This window comes from Protobothrops mucrosquamatus, unplaced genomic scaffold (assembly GCF_001527695.2).
Source record: "Protobothrops mucrosquamatus isolate PMUCROS unplaced genomic scaffold, P.Mucros_1.0 scaffold972, whole genome shotgun sequence".
In the NCBI taxonomy this organism is placed as follows: domain Eukaryota; kingdom Metazoa; phylum Chordata; class Lepidosauria; order Squamata; family Viperidae; genus Protobothrops; species Protobothrops mucrosquamatus.
The window spans coordinates 314903-328628 of NW_015387215.1; the positions used below are offsets into that span (position 1 = coordinate 314903).

General features: G+C 39.0%; 1 protein-coding gene across 1 annotated transcript in view; it reads right to left on the minus strand.

Annotated features, from left to right (window-relative positions):
* LOC107290817 (1-phosphatidylinositol 4,5-bisphosphate phosphodiesterase beta-2) overlaps nt 1-10767 on the minus strand; it is a 42210-nt gene extending 31443 nt beyond the window's left edge. The window contains exons 1-6 of the mRNA XM_015819743.1: nt 10626-10767; nt 9949-10106; nt 3162-3244; nt 2258-2342; nt 1954-2125; nt 574-668 (exon numbers count right to left, since the gene is read on the minus strand). Of these exons, the coding sequence (XP_015675229.1) occupies nt 574-668; nt 1954-2125; nt 2258-2342; nt 3162-3244; nt 9949-10106; nt 10626-10752 (720 nt within the window). The 5' untranslated portion in view covers nt 10753-10767. The remainder of the gene's footprint in view (nt 1-573; nt 669-1953; nt 2126-2257; nt 2343-3161; nt 3245-9948; nt 10107-10625) is intronic.
* Nucleotides 10768-13726: the final 2959 nt, after the last annotated feature.

Sequence of the window (13726 nt, forward strand, 5' to 3'; positions counted from 1 at the left end):
TCCCCTGGCTTGTAATCACACAATTCCATTGGCTGGCAAGACCCTGTTGCTAGTTAGCCAACCAGCAACGGGCATGAAACTGTATGCAGATGGAGAAGGGCAATCACCCTTAATGGGCGATCAATGGTGAAGGGCAATCACCCTTAATGGGTGATCAGGATATGCATAGGGGATTAAGGGGGGGGGAATACAAAGAACATAACAGTCTCCTGCTTGAGTAGGGGGCTGGACTACTAGAAGACCTCCAAGGTCCCTTCCAATTCTTTTATTCTGTTAAAAGATGCCTAGAGCATTCAGCTTAGCAGAAAATTACAGTTTAATTATTTCATAAAAAAGGAAGTTTTTCTACTTTTTATGAGATCCTCTGATCATCTTTCATTAAGCGAAGGAAAGTATGAGGTCCAAACTATTTCACCTGGTTAAAGGCAGGACAATATCCCATGAATATATATGACTGTACAAGAGATCATTAAGCTAAGGCCTTGGAAGCTAAGCTAAAGTCTTGAATAATTACCGCATACTTAGGTATATGGTAATTGTCTATATGGTAATACACAAAATCATAAATCATACCTCATCAGACTGTAGCTTTTTAATCTCTTCCTCATTTAGGTTTTCCAAATTTCTCTCTCCTTCAGGAACTTCTTCATCCTCCTCAATTGGTTTGGCTGACAATTTGAAAGAAAAATCGGTATGCTTATGAAAGTTCGCATCTAATCTGTAATTCCTCCAGACCGACATTTCCCCATCCAACTGCCATTCTGGAGCTTTAGAGGCTCACTCATCCAGGCACAGATTGCTGACCAGTATGAACTACAACATACTAATAGTCAGTGGAGGCAGGTCATAAAAATGTTAACTAAAAGCAAATTAAGAAGGTTAGTTTGGATATGTACCACTGTAACTCCTTTATCTTATAGGGCTCTGTAATATATAAGAAAATAATTAGCAGTGGTTACTGAGCCCCTATAAATTTTTAATTTACATGGTTTTTTGAGACATGAATTCAGATTTTATTTCTTTAGCAACAAATGCAAAAGTAGATGTTGCTCTTTGAAAAGTAAGTTCACTGGATGACTTTGAGACAGTCGCTATCTCTCAGTCCAATTTACCCAGCAAAATTATTATTGTGGGGGAAAATGAGAAGAAAGTGTTAAGAATATCTTGAAGCCTTACATTATCTTTATATAGTTCTATCCTTAGTCTTTCATTTTGCTAAAGAGAGTCAGACATTTATGCAGCTCTGTTCTCTATTATACATTCTCTAAGACTCCCATAACACCTATTTTTTATGCAGTCATGATGCTGTTTATGTGGTCCCTTAGATAATCCTGAATCACTACACGTAGCCCTTCACTTATAACTGCAACTGAGTCCAAGATTTCTATTGCTAAGCAAGGCAGTTGTTAAGTGAGTTTTGCCCCATTTTCAACCTTTTTTGCCATGATTGTTAAGCGAATCACTACAGTTGTTAAGCGAATCATGTGGTCGTTAAGTGAATCTGGCTTCCCCCATTGATTTTGCTTGTCAGAAGCCTGCTGGGTCAGTTACAAATGGTAATCACATGACCGTGGGACAGTGCAACTGTTATAAATACATGCCAGTTGCCAAGTGTCTGAATTTTGATCACGTGACCATGGGGATGCTGCAATGGTTATAAGTATGAAAACCGGTTATAAGACTTTTTTCAGTGCTGTTGTAACTTCAGATAGTCACTAAACAAATAGTTGTAAGTAAAGGACAACCTGCATTCCAGGGTAAAAAATACCCCAAAGGAAGATTTTTTTGTCATAATCTTCCTTAACCTGAGAGTTTTCAGTTGTTTGGGGATGACAATTCTCACAATTCCTGGGCAAATATTTTCCCCATGTTGTCTTGAAATTCTGGAAATTATAGTCATAATACATAGTTGGAGGAAGCCAAGTTTGGAAAGGCTGCTGTATGATATGATACCTGTGCTATCCTTTTCTATAGGTAGGGGTTGGTCTGTGACTTCATCCTCCAAACTCTTCCTCTTCTTCGGAATATCTTGGTTTTCCCCAGGCATGAATTGGTTCTTCTTGTTCTTAATCAAGATCTTCCCCATGAGATCCTGAGGACTTGGAAGTGGAACTCCTGGTTTCAGCTACCAAAGAAAAAAACAAAGAAATGGACCAAGTTAACGTTCACATCATCATCACAGTAACACAGAACGCAGATGGTCTGGACAAGTGAATCCGAATGACTACTTAACTATTTAATTTTCTTATTCACTTACTGGATATTTTTCCAGGGGTTCGGTCAGTAACATGTCTCCAAAGATGGTCCTGCAGTACTCAGCCATCTTTGCTTGCTGCTTAGGCCTAAAAGAAAATACAAGAAAGGAGTAAATTATGAAAAAACCCTGAGTTTAGCATCACCTGTTTTACTCCCTATTTATATCCTAGCATGTGCAAGATTGATCTAAATTTACTACCTCAGAAAATGTTTGGTTTTGTTCTAAACCTTGGTCTATATCTCCTCTCTACCATATCCTCTCTACCATATCCCTATTGCATGGTAATTGTTTTAAAAATGCCCTTGAAAATTATTTAGAGTTAATTTAAGATTTTTTTTCTCACTTTCTTAATTATTACATAATTTGACTACCACACTGCTGCATTCCACATTTATTCAGATCGAATACACTTCCCAGGTCCATTTTAATGGATACATTTTCTAGGAAATCTAGAAATAATTGTTTCAATGTTTATGGATGGGAAGATTGGGTGAGAATTTCCTTTTACTTATAAATAAGTTTTGAAAAGGTAGGTGTCAATTTTTGCCATCTCTTGATTGTGAATCCTGCTTAGCCTTTCGTGAGTTGTCTGAGCACGAAATTGAAAAAACAACTTCCGGAGAAAACCCACAGCTGGAGGAAATATGTTTATTGGCTGAAAACTAGCATGGCACATGCGTATACAATTGCTTTCTCATGTAATTGACTGGGATTCTGCATGGCGATTGTTTTTTTTTCTCCTTTAAAGAGTAGGCCACAGTTAATTTTGATTTGCTAGAAGGTTGCTAATAATATTGCAGCAAGAATTAATTTATCCTGACTGACTGAATGCCCTCCTCCCCACTTCCAGTTTATCAAAACACAGATTCAATCTTTTCCCACTGAGTAAGATCTTAATACTTACAAATCCACATGGTTCTCAAAAGACAGGATTACGGGGTAGGGAGAGGTTTTAAAAGCGCTTTCTGCAATAGCCTCAACTGCATCCTGTATGAGACAAAGAGAGAGAAGGAGAGTGAAGGAGAGATCGGCTTTTCATGAATGTAATTGAATGTTTGCATAGGTAGAAGAAACCTACATCAGTGGTGGCGAACCTAGGGCACGGGTGCCAGAGGCGGCACTCAGAGCCCTCTCTGTGGGCACGCGCACTATCGCCCCAGTCCTAGGCCTTCAGCTGGGTTTTATAAAACCTTTTCGCTTTAGGCCTCCGCTGCCATGTGCAAAAAAAAAAAAAAAAGGTTCAATCAATCAGTCAATTTCAACTTCTCGTGGAAAAAAAAGATCTTGCAAAGTTGGAATTGATTGATTGAACTTTTTAGTCCCACCCAGTCTGCTGTTACCACCGCAGCCACGCCCACCCAGTGGGCCACACCCACCCGGCACCCGACGATGCATGTGGGTTTTGGGTTGCAGTTTGGGCACTCGGTCTCTAAAAGGTTTGCCATCACTGACCTACATCATTCAAATGTTGATGTGTGCTGGGTGTTTCTGGGGACAATTTTAATTGAGCAATATGTGGAAAACCATGGATTACTCATGTCTGGGAGAAAGCCTTCACATATATAACTGGAACCCAAATCAGTAATATGTGCATATTTGTGTGGAAATTATCAGCGCAATACTGTACAATGGTCAGTTGCCTGGAAGTATCAGAGTTTCTAGTATCATGTGAATCGTCATTTATAGACTGATGCCTGATGTTAAAGGACAAGGGACCATGACCACCAGTGAAATGGAGAATGCCATTGTCATGGTTCCGACAGATGGAACTCTTCAAAGAACTTTGAGGCATTGTTTACCTTAAAGATTTTTTATTTGAGTAGCATAGCATTGGCACTAACACAGTCGTAGCCAAAAACTGGATTCCCTTCCCCTGAGCCCATAGTATCAAAGCACAATTCCCTCCTCCAATTAACAGTCATAAATCACATTCCCCAATTAGTTTGAAATGCAGGCTCTCTCTCCATTTCTCCAGCCGCCAATTCTTATCATCTCTTATTTCATTAACCTTGGTTCACACACTAAGTCCAGTATTATTATGTCTATCTAAACTCTCATGCACAATCCTCCCCCCCAGCATCATCTAACTCTAAAAGTAAAACATAAGAAGAAAATTGTTGCATCTCTAACTGTTGTCAAAGCAAAAACATCCGATGTTAGCAGCGTTGACAGCCATAATGTCCATAATTGGGAAATAGTTAGTGTAATGTCTGATTATATTGGGAATATGTTTAAAGTGTATACAGTATGGGTTTAATTGTCTGTGGTGAGAACTGCAGAAGATTTGAAAAAAATGGTATTTGGGTGGGGGGGAACCCACTGGCAATTACTTCGTAATTTTTGGAATTATTTTGAAATACATAAATATACCAAAATACAGAGATAAGCACTTTTAAAAATGAGCAATTGTGTCTTTGTCCTCTTCTAATTTTATAGGCTGAAATTGCAATTAAACTCTCCTAACTTTAGCCTGATTATACCTCAGTCTAATTTAAAATGCAACTGCCATGGCAATTTACTTGCATTTTATAATGACCTATTCCATATACCAAATTAAACATTATGATGACTGAGTCCATGGTCAAATTTATTGTTAAAGCTAACAGCTCTAACCATAGTCTGTAAATCTACATACAGATTTAGCCATGGTGTAGCAATCAGAAATTGTAGCAAAGGAAAGGATGTCTGCAACAGCACTTTTTTTTCACCCCCTGAGGTTCATCAAAGCTTATTTTCAAAAAGAAAGAGCTGTGGAACTAATTAGCTAATCAGCTGAACCTATATACAGCTGCCTTTTTATTTGATAAATTAAAAGGGAGAAAGAAAATATTGGTTGGGCTAACCATAGAAAGGTGACATTAGAAAAAAGTAAGGTTCTACATTTAGGCAAGAAAAACCAAATGTACAGGTATAGTATAGGGGGTACCTTGCTCAATAGTAGTAACTGTGAGAGAGATCTCGGAGTCCTAATGGACAATCACTTAAATATGAGCCAGCAGTGTGCTGCAGTTGCCAAAAAAGCCAACACAGTGCTAGGCTGCATTAACAGAGGGATAGAATCAAGATCACGTGAAGTATTAATACCACTTTACAATGCCTTGGTAAGGCCACACTTGGAATACTGCATCCAGTTTTGGTCACTACGATGTAAAAAAGATGCTGAGACTCTAGAAAGAGTACAGAGAAGAGCAACAAAGATGATTAGGGGACTGGAGGCTAAAACATATAAGGAACGGTTGCTGGAATTGGGTATGTCTAGTTTAACAAGAGAAGGACGAGGGGGGACATGATAGCAGTGTTCCAATATCTCAGGGGCTGCCACAAAGAAGAGGGAGTCAACCTATTCTCCAAAGCACCTGAAGGCAGGACAAGAAGCAACGGATGGAAACTGATCAAGGAGAGAAGCAACCTAGAACTAAGGAGAAACTTCCTGACAGTTAGAATAATTAACCAATGGAACAACCTGCCTCCAGAAGCAGTGAATGCTCCAACACTGGACATTTTTAAGAAGAGACTGGACAGCCATTTGTCTGAAATGGTGTAGGGTTCCTGCTTGAGCAGGGGATTGGACTCAATGACCTCCAAGGTCCCTTCCAACTTTTTTATTATTATTATTATTATTATTATTATTATTATTATTATTATTATTATTATTATTATTATTATTATTATTATTATTATTATTATTATTATCAAACTACCCTTATTTGTGGCAAGATAAATGTGCATAGAATGAATGAACATAACTCTTGGAAAAGAGACTGTGGGAGGAGAGGAATCCTTTTAAAAAGTTGATGATCATTAATAAAATTTTCACACCCGCTTCTGACAAAATCATGGAGGCATTTGATCTGGTCCAGCAGAATTTTTGTACATTCTTAATATTGTAATGAGGTGGGATTTGTTAAGCTAGGCTTTTGAGGATTGCATGATTTGATTATGTGCCAGATCAAAGACCTATCCTGATCAGCACCAATTTTCCTATAGAGGCCAAGTGGTTTTTTTATGAACATTGCATAAGAAGGTCAGGAACTGAAACTGCTGCTCCCCAGTCATCTCGGACTGATATTAAAAAGCCTCGTATGGAAAAAGTATCATAATAAACAGCTACAGTAATTGTCTTATCCTCTATTAATATGTTTGACCGGTCTTTAAAGCAATCTCTATTCTTGGTATATTGTAACGGTAAAGAATTCCCTGTCCTGTCGTGTCTGACTCTAGGGGATGGTGCTCATCCCTGTTAGCTGAGGGAGTCAGTGTTGACATTTCCATGATCATGTGGCTAGCATGAAGGAACACTGTTACCTTCCCACCGGAATGGTACCTATTTCTCTACTTGGATTTGCATACTTTCAAACTTCTAGGTTTGCAGGAGTTGGGGCAAGTAACAGGAGCTCACCCTGTCATGTGATACTGGGGCTGTCAGCTTTCCAGCTGACAAGCTCAGCTTCTTTAACGGCTGAGTCATTGCGCCCCCTACCTCTTTATATTGTATAATTGAATAAAGTTTACGAATGAGGTTTTTGCTTGTTCCACCACTCACTTTCTTTGGACAATCATGCATTGTGAGACAGCATTCTAATTTTTTTAATCTGGAATTTATATCTGTGTTTTTTTACGTTGTGTTTTATCTCATTGCTGTGTGCCACCCAAAGTTGCTTTTTGTGAGATAGGGGCTATATAAATTTGATAATAAACAAACAAATAAAGAAAGAATGCATTTGCGAAACCTCTTTATTTATTTTCCCTACTCCAATACTGTAACTAAAAGTTTTTGATAACACTTCTTTCTATACAATTATATATGCCTTCTCCTGTGGTCCAGCCATTGATTGACATCATTTTAAATAGGACATTTATCTTCTGTGGGTAAAATGAGGCTCATTCTGCAGCAACTGTAATGCCAAATGAATTTTATCAGCACATAACAAAACTGAGGAAAGCCAAAAAATGGGCTTTATGAAAGAGAGGCCAAGTTGGTGAACTCCAGCTCACCAAGAGTCAACTGTACTGAATGGCCTATAACCATGGTGGCGAACCTATGGCACGCATGCCACAGGTGGCACCAGAGCCCTCTCTGTGGGCACGTGCACCATTGCCCCAGTCCTAGGCCTTCAGCTCGGTTTTATAAAACCTTTTCGCTTTAGGCCTCCACCGCCATGTGCAAAAAAAAAAAAAAGGTTCAATCAATCAATTTCAACTTCTTAGGGGAAAAAAAAAGTTCTTGCAAAGTTGGAATTGATTGATTGAACTTTTTAGTCCCGCCCAGTCTGCTGTTATCAGTGAAACCATGCCCACCCAATGGGCCACGCCCACTCAATGGGCCACACCCACCCAATGGGCCACGTCCACCCGGCACCCGATGATACATAAGTGGGTTTTGGGTTGCAGTTTGGGCACTCAGTCTCTAAAAGGTTCGCCATCACTGCCCTATAACTTTAGATTGTCTTTTGCAGAACAACTTTTAATTGAACAAGCAGTTGATCATGGATTGGGGAGGGGAAGACTGATCCTTCCTCTTGATCTGATCTGATCCCAAAGGAAACTGATGTAGGTTCAAATCAGGAGAGAGCCACCTCTTTCCACCCACAAGTTTTTTGGAGAGGAAAGCTAAGAAGGAAGAAAGAAGAGAGGGGAATGTCCAAATGTTATATAAGCTATAATGAAAAGTACATGCTGTGCTAACACTCTGTAATTCCTTTTCAAGTTTCATTGTTGTGGTGCAGAGCAATCATCCCCTATAATTATAGCTCCACTCAAGCACAATAGCGTCTATTTGCTCTGTAGATTGCGTGGTGTTGTGTCATGGTAATTGTGAGGTCATAAGATGGAGAATATAAATTGTTAACACCAAAAACTACTACCAGGGTAATCATTTAAAGGGACCTTTTATTCTTTTCCCTGCTGCTTAAATTATAGCTGAAGGTGGGAACCTACTGAGTGACTTTCTTTCTGAATTTTTGGGACAAAAGAAAATATTTAAATACTTGAAAGAGTAGTAAGAAAGAATAGGATTCTGATTATTTAAATATATAAGTCTATTGTTTATTATGCATGCATCACTGATGCAATATATAGATCTTAAGCACCTATAATTGAATTGCTATGTCTTATGTGACTTGATTACAGTAATGTCAAAGTATTGCTATGCAGAACGCGGAAAGTAACGGAAAACTTTAAGACCTTTAATTTCAAACTCATTTAGGAAAAAAAAAACCGAACTAATGAAATAAAATCTTTATTATGGTCAAAAACCAGCAAAATATATATTTAGAATAGAGGTACCTGGTTTTGTAGTAGTAAATCAGAGCACATATATAAGGTTCTTGGTGTTGTAATTGATGACATGCTAAACACAAACCACCTTGGGTTTGTGTTTAGTGTCATCTACTCCCCAATTCTGGGTACAATGCCTGTGTTCCAGATTTTTAAGATCAGTATAGCTAAGTGTAAATTGCTCCAGAGGAAAACAGCAAAGGGATATGGAAAACAAGTCATATGAGGAAAAGTTTAACAGACATGGAGCTTTTATAACCTTAAGATAAGAAGCATGTGCTATTTTTGTATGCTTCCCTCAAAAATAACTGGATCCTCAGAAGCTCCAGAGGCCCTGGATGCTGCTGCTCAAAAATCTCTTGGATCCACTTGGATTCCAACTGACCAAGTCTAAGAGAGTTGACTGACACTTTATCTAGTCTTATTGTCTGCAAACCATTTGATACTGCAGTTCCTGAGGAAATAGGATCCTTAGTTTTATCAACCATGCCACCAATTTAGATCCATGACCTTCTTAGGTGATTAAAATTTCTATGGTTAGGTTCACATGGTTGCAAATATTTTTCTTCTTGTTGTTGTGCCATATCTGTTATCGGACGTTGGCGATCATGTTGGCAATCCTGTTTTTATCAGCAGCCGCACGAAAAAGTGCTGCTGAGTTTTGTCCAAACCAGTTCCTTAGATTTTGAAGCCACGATGTTCTTCTTCTGCCTGGACCTTGTTTGCCTTCAATTTATTTTACATAAATAAATGGTTCTGCCTGCCATGAAAGAGATGGTGGTAGACTCCTTCCTAAAAATGCCATATCTGGATGTAACACTTTTGGACAACTTTTGCCCTATCCTTTTTTGGGGAAAGTTGTTGAGGAAGTGACTGGACTGGAACTTCAGAAAGCCCTGAACTAGATTATCTGGATCTTTTCTAGTTGGGTTTCAGGCTACAAAATACTACGGAGACACAGTGTTAAGGTTGTTTTCCTCCTTTCTCTGAGGCTGGTTCCAGTTGGTATAATTAGGAAGGAGGAGAGGCCAACCCTTCAGCCCCCTTAGCTGTGGAATGCCTCAGGGTTGGAAACTCCTGTCTTTCCTCTTTAACAACTACATGAAACCACTGAAAGAGGTCATCCTCCAACGTGGAGTGTAGTTACACCAGTATGCTGTTGATACCAGTTGTACATCTTGATCCTGAGCTGACTAAATAATGCCATCAAGATCATATCCCAATGCCTGGAGGATGTGAAAATCTGGATGGGGAAAAACAGTTACATTTAATTCTAGCAAGACGGAGTGGCTGTGGGTGGAAAGTTATCCTGGTATAAGGATTTTCTATCTTTAATTTGGGGTGGGGTAGCACGTTGTCAGATGGAATTATATGGGCTCAAAGAGAACAGAAAAAAATCACCAGCAAATGCATACCTTAAACAGTATTTCAGTTGTCATAGTGTACCCGTGGGTGATGATAGGTTCCTCATCTGGAGGACGTCCCTTCCAGCAATCAAGTTCCACACAACGACAACCAGCCAAGAGAGTTTGGCGATACATTTCAGGAGATGAGATTCCAGAAAACTGTCCAGCTGTTGAAAAGAAAAGAAAAGAAAAAGAGGTGTGTATATAAAATATTAATAGAACCATAAAACAATAACTGTTAAAATTACCACAAATAAGAAATGATTAAAAGATAGGGAGGGCGGCAATTGGAAAGTGGGTACCAGAGTGTATAAGTGTGAGTATGAGTGAGTGCGAAGGTGTAAAGTTGCTCTGTGTGGGTATGAATAATGTAGCAAACAAGAGGGAAAATGATTGTTCAGCAAGCAAATACGTTAGGTGATGTATATGTTATAAGCACCCAATAGGCTTACAGGCATCTGCCCTATGTTGTGGCAGATTGTGATTCATTTTGCCTATTTTCTTTGATCATCAGTGGCTAGATCTTGGTTGATTATCTTTCATAGCACCTGTTACCTAATCTTTTTTGAACTGGCAGAACCAGGAAATGTGGGGAATTGTAATCCTAAATACATATAAAAGTTGACCACTTGGAGAAAATTATCCTAACTGAGAAAATGAGTGTGTCTTGGTAGATATCACCATACCTGTTAGATAAGTGTTGTGGGATGAGCTGATGAAATAGTGGGAGAGTGGATGGTTCATATCTTGGTACAGCAACAGTTTGTCTTGAGATACGATGCTGTTTTCAGGACCACACAGGAACCAAACCATTCCTTCAGGAGACAGTTGTCCTGCAGGAGCAAATAATCATATTGTGACTGAGAGTGGAATTCANAGATAGATAGATAGATAGATAGATAGATAGATAGATAGATAGATAGATAGATAGATAGATAGATAGATAGATGGATGGATGGATGGATGGATGGATGGATGGATGGATGGATGGATGGATGGATGGATGGATGGATGGATGGATGGAGATGGATGGATGGATGGATGGACGGATGGACAAAGACAGACAGACAGATATAAATATAGATATAGAAACAGATAGACAGACAGACAGATAGAGAGAGAGGGATGGATGGACGGACAGACAAATAGATATAGATAGACAGACAGACAGACAGACAGACAGACAGACAGACAGATAGAGTAGAGAGATGATAGAGAGATGATAGAGAGATAGAAATGATAGAGAGAGGTAGGGTGGTAGGGAGGTAATGGACTAGTCTGAATCCTTACTCGGAGTCCTGAAAATTTTGTACTCTCAGTTATGTTGGTAGGACAGAGCAATGGAGGGGGGGGGCATACGGTTGGCTATATTTAAAAAAGTGAGACTCAGGAAAGCGAATGTAGTCCTTGTCAATCCAAAAAAGTTCTGATTGGCAGAAAGTTTAATTAGTGATAAAAGAGCAACGTATATCAAAGAGCCCCTCGTACCGCTCAATATCTCCTCGGTATTCTCCCTATAAAGAGATGAATTTGGCAACACTGAGTATTGTCTGCAATCATGTCAGTTGCATCAGAAAAGCTGGCTTGATGATATTGTTTCAAAGCAGGTCACTCTCTTGATTTGCAAACCTGCTTCGATGGTTGAATTGAAGCTTTCTTTTCAAAGCTTTGCTCAGCCTACTCAATACTCTCCAGTTCTGCTTCTGTGTTAATTGTACGTGGATATCGCTTGACACATTTGTCGTTTTGTTTGGTTTTTTTGTGGGGGAGGATGCATTGTCTTGCACAAGAGATCATTCCTCAGATTGACAGTCAATTCTCTCCCTACTTTTTAAAAAAGTAGAAGAGTTTGTTTAATATGCTAACGCTACTACATTATCTCCAGCTTCGTATTTATGTTTTATTATGTTTTTACTCATCTGGGTGAAATGTTTAATATACTGTATATTGCTAGTCCATGTACGATATGCCGTACACTAAATAAACACATCTCCAGCTTTGTTGATATAAAGGTTTACCTCTTCCCTGCCTTCCATCAGGTAAGGAATCTGTGAATTTCACTTAGAGGAAAACAGTGTGAGCAATTTTATTGCAATAAATAAAATAAACAAATGTCCCAGCTGTTATTTGTTTGTTTTTAATGTTATTCTTTCTGGACAGATTTGGTTGAATTCTTGACTCAGGAGAATGGTGCACTGGAAAATCTGCAAAAAATATCATTTGCTTGCAAGCAAGAACTGGTGGGACCATACAATAGGGAAAATCATGGAAAATGGGAAAGCTAAATTGCTCTGGGACTTTAGAATTCAAACAGGCAGGCAGCTGCCACGTAACATCCCAGACTTAACAACTGTCGATGAGAAAGACAAAGAAGTCTAGTGGATGTGGCAGTACCTGAAGACAGCAGAAGAGAAGAGAAAGAATTGGAGAAGATACAAAATACGAAGACCTGCAAATAGAAATAGAATGACTGTGGCAGAAGCAAGCAAAGGTAGTCCCAATAGTAATAGGGACTTTGGGTGCAATCCCAAAACAATTGCCACACCACTTGAGCATCATCGGCATTGACAAATTCACCATCAATCAATTGCAAAAGGCGGCTTTACTCAGAACGACTTCCATACTGCAACATATATCTGTAACACCATCAAACATCTAAATCTGCCTCTCCCGGGCCCTTGGAAAGGACTCAATAGGTAGACAAAAAAATCCAAATCTGGTCTGAACATCTGGTTGACTGTGTGACAATCCATAACAATATCAACCAGGAGGGCAATGAGTTTTTCCTAGATTTGAAGGATCCAACCCCATGGCAGAAGATGACTGTGGGAAGATGACTTCAGGGGTCCTTGGTGCTTGTTTTCTTGCAGATGTTTCATTACCCTAACTAGGTAACATCATCAGTGCTAGCCCTGAGCTACAAATATTCTCCTTCATTGAAGATGACTTCCTTTATCTGACTGCATTCTTGAATGTTCTTTAACTGCCATCTCATATTCTGTTAGTATATTATTGTCTTACATTGTTTTGGAATGATGTTTTAGATGGTCATCCTGGTGTCATTATTGCCTCTAAAGTCAAAAGGACCAGTGATCCAGATCCGCAACCATCAATGACTTACTCTAAAGAAGATATACTTTTTAAAAAAAATATATATATGCATGCAGAGAAATTTTAGACAGTGTGATGTCAAAGTTGGTGAGAGACGTGTTAAAGAAACTATTGAATGCCAAGCTTTATGTCAAACTGTCAAAATGTGAATTTAACCAAACCAGATTAGATTATCTTGGCTATAGAATTTCCAACGAGGGCATTGAAATGGACCCAGCCAAAGTGAAAGTTGTAACTAAATGCAGCACCATGATATGTGACTCATATGTCTGCAGGAATGCTGTGATGCTCATAAGCATGAGGACTAGTCATAAGACATTTCTTTTCAGCACCATCATAACTTCAAACAGTCACTGAAGGAATGGTTGTAAGTCAAGGACCACCTGTACAACTGATATGGGAATGTGACATGGTGTGAGCTTCATCATTAAGAGGCCCTACCAATATTCACTCATACTGATTTTCAGAATTACTTTTTCCATGACTTCAATTACTATTACCTTGATTTAAATTACTACTGCTCTCTATGAATTAAATTACTCTCTATGACCTAGTAAGGCCACACTTGGAATACTGCATCCAGTTCTGGTCACCACAATACAAAAAAAGATGTTGAGACTCTGGAAAGAGTACAGAGAAGAACAACAAAGATGATTATGGGACTGGAGGCCAAAAC